The sequence below is a fragment of the Syzygium oleosum genome, unplaced genomic scaffold (assembly GCF_021117445.2).
Source record: "Syzygium oleosum isolate NSW1041296 unplaced genomic scaffold, Sole_v2.1 Sole_v2.19, whole genome shotgun sequence".
Taxonomy (NCBI): Eukaryota; Viridiplantae; Streptophyta; class Magnoliopsida; order Myrtales; family Myrtaceae; genus Syzygium; species Syzygium oleosum.
In genome coordinates, this window is record NW_026607503.1 from 7,324,938 (window position 1) to 7,330,405 (window position 5,468).

Sequence of the window (5,468 nt, forward strand, 5' to 3'; positions counted from 1 at the left end):
AAAATAAAAAGAAAAGACAAAACTAAAAATAATAAAAAAGCAATTTTAAAAAGATAAAAAATAATTAAAAATTCTATTTTTAAAAAAAATATTTTATGAGGACAAATATTTCATTAACCAAGGACTCGAGCTTGAGCGCTGAGGATCTACGCATGGCCTTTGTGGACTCGAGCTGAGGGTCGAGACTAGAGTTCAAACATTAGGGGCTTGAGCACAGCCTCTATGGAATCGAGTTTGGGTGCCGGAGCATTCACTAGGGTTTCGGGCCCAACCTTGATGGACTTGGGTGTGGGTGCCGGGGGATCGGGCTTGGGACATCGAGGTATCGGGCCTTGCCTTAATGGACTCGAGCCCGTCCGCCAGAGACCTGGTCCTGAATGCCGAGACCCGGGAACCAACGTTGGGATTTCCAAGGCCAAACGTTGAGTTTCGGATCCAAGCGCCGATAGTTAATCATATTTCGGAAAACGTTTTTCGATTCCTTTAAAGAGGAAATCATTTTCCTGAATATAAGCTTTAGTGGGAGAACTTTTTATCGTTGATTTGGAAAATATTTTCCGTTGACTCATTTTTCTAAACAAATTAAATGCCCGAGGAAAATGTTTTCTACGAAAAAACGCGCCCTTTGATTACGTGAGTTTCACGGTGAGATCCATATCATCTATAGTTGAGATGCACCGATGTCGCATGCTTCGTGTGCGTCCAAGAACCACAAACGTGGAAAAACAATTTAGGATGCGAAGAACGACGGCTTAACATTTTTTGCGAGGGGAACACGTACAAACGCATCCATACAAAAGATCGGCATCCTCTGCGACCGTATTAATGTCTTTATCCCATTTATGTCGCTGACCTTTCTTCCACGCCCATCCCCTTCATAATTCACCTCTCTCTCTCTCTCTCTCTCTCTCTCTCTCTCTCTGGTGGTGATTGTTGCCATTTATATAAACGGAGAGAAAACTGGCTCGATCGGCTTTTGGTTTTTGGTGATTTCGGGGGCAAATGGGTAGATCCCCGTGCTGTGACAAGGTGGGATTGAAGAAAGGGCCGTGGACACCTGAAGAAGACCAGAAGCTCCTCGCTTACATCGAAGAGCACGGCCATGGAAGCTGGCGTGCTTTGCCTTCCAAAGCTGGTATCGTGTGCTATCGCTCATCTTTCCTTTAAATTACTATCAGAAAATGCAAGATAAGAATATCCCAGCAATTCTGCATCTTTCTTTCTTTTAGGGTTTCGTTCTTTTTTCCAGTTTGTTGGTTTTGCTCATGATAGCTGCTGCTTCTTCTTGCTCCTCCTCCTCCTCCTCCTCCTCCTGCTGCTGCACAAACTTAGGTCTTCAAAGATGTGGGAAAAGCTGCAGGTTAAGATGGACTAATTATCTGAGACCTGACATCAAGAGAGGAAAATTCAGCTTACAAGAGGAACAGACCATCATTCAACTCCATGCCCTTCTTGGCAACAGGTAAAAGTCTCTCTTTCTCTCTCCTTGTACCAACGTTCTTCCATCTTTTTCTTATTTTGCTTAATCATAAATCAAAGGCTTTAACCTCCACCTTGAGCAGTTCAGTCCGAATGTCCTTACTGATTTTTTTTTCCTTTTGTGAAAATTCATATATGTGACATTAACAGTCCAACATGTTCTCTCTCTCTCTCATTTTTTTTATCTCCTTAAAATGGAGCTGATGAGCAGTTTATTTACTGCAACTTGTGGAGATGGATGTGATAGTTTGATCCTCTCAGTAACTCTCAGCTACCCACGACAAGAATGGCGATCTGCACAAACTCTCATGGAAAGATCAGCCTTTTGATTTCTGGGTTTCAGAAAACTTGCTAAATATGTTTTGCCAACGAACAAATTTGTTTGTGTCCCGAAAAAGTACAAAGAAACAAGTTTGTATGGTGCCTGCTGAATGTTCTGATGATAAAGACCCTGATTTTCAGTCTGGTGCCTAAATTTGTTCTACCAAGAAAGGATAGAGATTTTGTTCTTTCACAAGCATTCCTGAACTTAAGTTTCTAAAAAGAAAAAGAACAAAAATCCTTCAGATGATTAGTTTCAGCATCTAGCAATATTGTTGTGTTTTTCTTTTTTTCTTTCTTTCTTTTTTTTTTTTTTTTGCTTATGAATGTCCTTTCTGCGGCTATTTCTCCTCAGATGGTCAGCCATAGCAACTCATTTGCCGAAGCGAACGGACAATGAGATCAAGAACTACTGGAACACGCATCTGAAGAAAAGATTGGCGAAAATGGGAATCGACCCAGTGACCCATAAGCCTAAAAATGATGCCCTAGTCTCTAGTGACGGTCAATCCAAGAGCGCGGCTAAACTCAGCCACATGGCTCAGTGGGAAAGCGCTCGGCTCGAAGCTGAAGCCAGATTGGCTAGAGAATCGAAACTACGCTCGCAGTCATTCCAGCATCACCCCGGCAGCAGCAACAGCAGCCAGGTTTATTCCGCGGCTTCCGCTTTGGGTTCCGCTTCAGCTGCACCACCCAGCCTCGTCAAAAAAGCCGCCGCCCCGCTGCCGTCGCCATCGCCGCAGTCTCTTGACGTCCTCAAAGCTTGGACCGGTAGCTCATGGCCGTCGACCAAATCCGGCGAAGGTAGTGGCGGCACCGGAGATTCAGCCAACGGGATCGCTGGTGATCTCGAGTCTCCTACGTCTACACTCACTTTCTCCGAGCCTGTGAATGTGCTTTGTGAGATTCCCAAGCAAATGATCGAGTTCGTCGGTGTGTCGGGGTCCTCTGACTCCGGGATGATCAAAGAAGAAGGTGAACAAGAGTGGAAAGGCCTCGAAAGCTCGATTAGGTTGCCAGAGTTCAAAGAGGGTATTGGGAACAGCGCGGTCTCATTCACATCCACATTCCATGAAATGACAATGTCCCTAGAAGGTCCATGGACTCCGGAGTCGCTCAGGGCGAGTAGCGTGCACGGTAACATGGAAAATAACGACATGGAAGAGGGGTTCACTAGTCTTTTGCTTAATAGCTCTGGCGACCAGAGTTTATCGGACGGCGGTGGCGAGTCCGACAAACATAGTGATTACTATGAGGATAACAAGAATTACTGGAATAGCATCCTTAATTTGGTGAACTCTTCGCCATCAGAGTCCCCAATGTTCTAGAAATCATAAATTAGTAAGCTTCCCAAGTTTCTCCTTGATGTGTGTGTGAGGGAAAACTCCTGTGCAAGTACTCCTTCCTCAACCATTGCACAGCCGAGAGCCCTCAAGTGACTTTAAGCTGTTGTTTTAGTGAAGTGAGAAAAGTCCATAGGAAAGGTAATCATTTGGTAGCCAACAAGCTCTTAGTTTCTTCCACAGGTTTCAACATGAGATACATGTCGATTTCCCTGAGCTGGAAAGGAACAAAAGCTGGTTGTGAAGTTTGTCTCTCAAGCGAAATGTTAATAGTTCAGTTCAGACTGCCTCCCCTTTCTTCACTGCTACTAGTTTTTCTTTTCAGAATGATGTAAAAAACTTGACTCAGCTTTTTCTTTGGGCAAGAAAACTCGACTCAGCAGCACATTCTTTATCATTATCATTAGTACAACTTTCTTTTTAAGGGTTTGTTAATTATTTATTTTATTAGGGGTTCGTTTCTTGATCTCATCATCTCCACATCTAGCTTCTGATTGTTGAGGGCGTGCGTGGTCCAACTACTTCATATAGAAACTTACTGTCTAAGTAGGGATGTATGAAGTGAACAGCTCACTGCACATTAATAAATATGTGCTTCATATTTATAGTTCATGGAGTGACCATCTGCCATAAGAATTTATGATGGAGTCTGTATCTGATGGTTGGTTATACGTCACATTCTGACTCCAAAGAGAGTGTTAATGCAAGAAGATACAACTTGATTGCTCTTTCTTTCTTCTCAATGAACGGACAATCACGATCATCAATTTCAGAAAAAGAAGGCAACATTGAAGTCCACACGAAGTTCGAAACAAATGGTTCAAATCACACTTAACATGTAGAAAAGGAATGATCAAAATTGGGCAGATGCCTTCGTGTTGGGCACGTCCTGAGATCGAATAACGGAGAAGTGAAATGACCATTTCGCGAAGAAAAAGTTAAAACTGTATAGGAAAAAACATAGATAATCAAACCCTATAAACTTACCGCATCACGAATGAATTGTCAACATGTTCTTCGGTTCATCATCACCCAGATTTTGTAAAGGCAGCTGAAACGATATTAAAGAAAATCTGCACGGTTAGTTTTAAATAATGTGTGCATTGGGAAACGAACATGATGTTACATATTTTTTATAGGATTAATATCACGAAAAACCCCAAACTGAAACATATGGGAAAAATTATCCAAAAAGTCCTAAACCTATTGCACTTTTGCCAATTGAGTCCTAAACCTTTCAAGTTTGCCAATTGAGTCCTAAATCTTTCAAGTTTGCTAATTGAGTCCTAAATCTTTACACTTCTTGCCAATTGAATACATCCAGCCAATTTTGGCAGGATATCGTTGACATGGACGCCGGCCGGCCACGTGGCGCTGACGTGGACATTTTTAAATAATATTTTAATATTTTTTTGAAATTTTTATGGTTTTTTTCTCTTTTTTTTTCCTTTTCTCTTTTTTTTTTGGGATTTTAGAGTTGGCCGGCGAGGGTGGTCGGCCGACCCTCGCCGGCCAAAGCGAGGGCGCACTAGCCCTCTCCTAGATCCGGCGAGGGCCACGACGCCCTCGCCAAATCTGGCTAGGCAAGGGCTTGGTGGCCCTTGCCGGCCCCAGGCGAGGCGTTTGGCGGCCCCACGCCCACGCCCACGCCCACACCTGGGGCCGGTGACCCTCGCCTAGCCAGATCTGGCGAGGACGTCGCGGCCCTCGCCGAGAGCCGGCGAGGGTCGGCCAGCCACCCTAGCCGGCCAACTCCAAAACACCCATAAAAGACAGAGAAAAGGAAAAAAGAAGAAGAAAAAAACCATAAAAAATTCAGAAAATTATTAAAATATTATTTAAAAATGTCCACGTCAGAGCCACGTGGCCGGCTGGTGTCCACGTTAGCGATTTCCAGCCAATATTGGTAAGAAGTGTAAAGGTTTAGGACTCAATTGGCAAGAAGCGTAAAGGTTTAGGAATTAATTTGCAATCTTAAAAGGTTTATGACTGAATTGGCAAAAGTGCAATAGGTTCATGACTTTTTGGATAATTTTCTTGGTACATCTGTGACAAATTTATCATAAATTAATTTTTTGACCATCAAAAACCCTAAACTGGTACATCCGTGATAAATTTACCCAAGACTAATATTTTGACCATAAAAAATCCCAAACTAGTACATTTGTGATAAATTTATGCTACTTTAGTTTTCGTTAAATTGAATTAATTCCACGAAAAACACAAACCGGTATACTTGTAACAAACGGAGGGTACTAGTATACCTATCAACCGCCATATATCATCTAACATAGTAATTTAACGGTAAAATTTAACGAAAATTAA

The 5,468-nt window shown here is 42.6% G+C and overlaps 1 protein-coding gene across 1 annotated transcript; it reads left to right on the top strand.

The window, feature by feature from the left end:
• The first annotated feature begins 867 nt into the window (after window positions 1-867).
• On the top strand, window positions 868-3,567 carry LOC115688436 (transcription factor MYB106-like). The gene is made up of 3 exons (XM_030614253.2): window positions 868-1,135; window positions 1,333-1,462; window positions 2,156-3,567. The coding sequence occupies exons 1-3, from the start codon at window positions 1,003-1,005 to the stop codon at window positions 3,126-3,128; spliced, it is 1,236 nt and encodes a 411-aa protein (XP_030470113.1). The 5' UTR covers window positions 868-1,002; the 3' UTR covers window positions 3,129-3,567.
• Window positions 3,568-5,468: the final 1,901 nt, after the last annotated feature.

Bases quoted from the DNA above. Each gene is read 5' to 3' on its own strand.
- LOC115688436 (XM_030614253.2), top strand. From the start codon at position 1,003: ATGGGTAGATCCCCGTGCTGTGACAAGGTGGGATTGAAGAAAGGGCCG. The intron at 1,136-1,332 runs GTATCGTGTGCT...GCACAAACTTAG, and splicing joins TGCTTTGCCTTCCAAAGCTG to GTCTTCAAAGATGTGGGAAA. The intron at 1,463-2,155 runs GTAAAAGTCTCT...ATTTCTCCTCAG, and splicing joins CATGCCCTTCTTGGCAACAG to ATGGTCAGCCATAGCAACTC.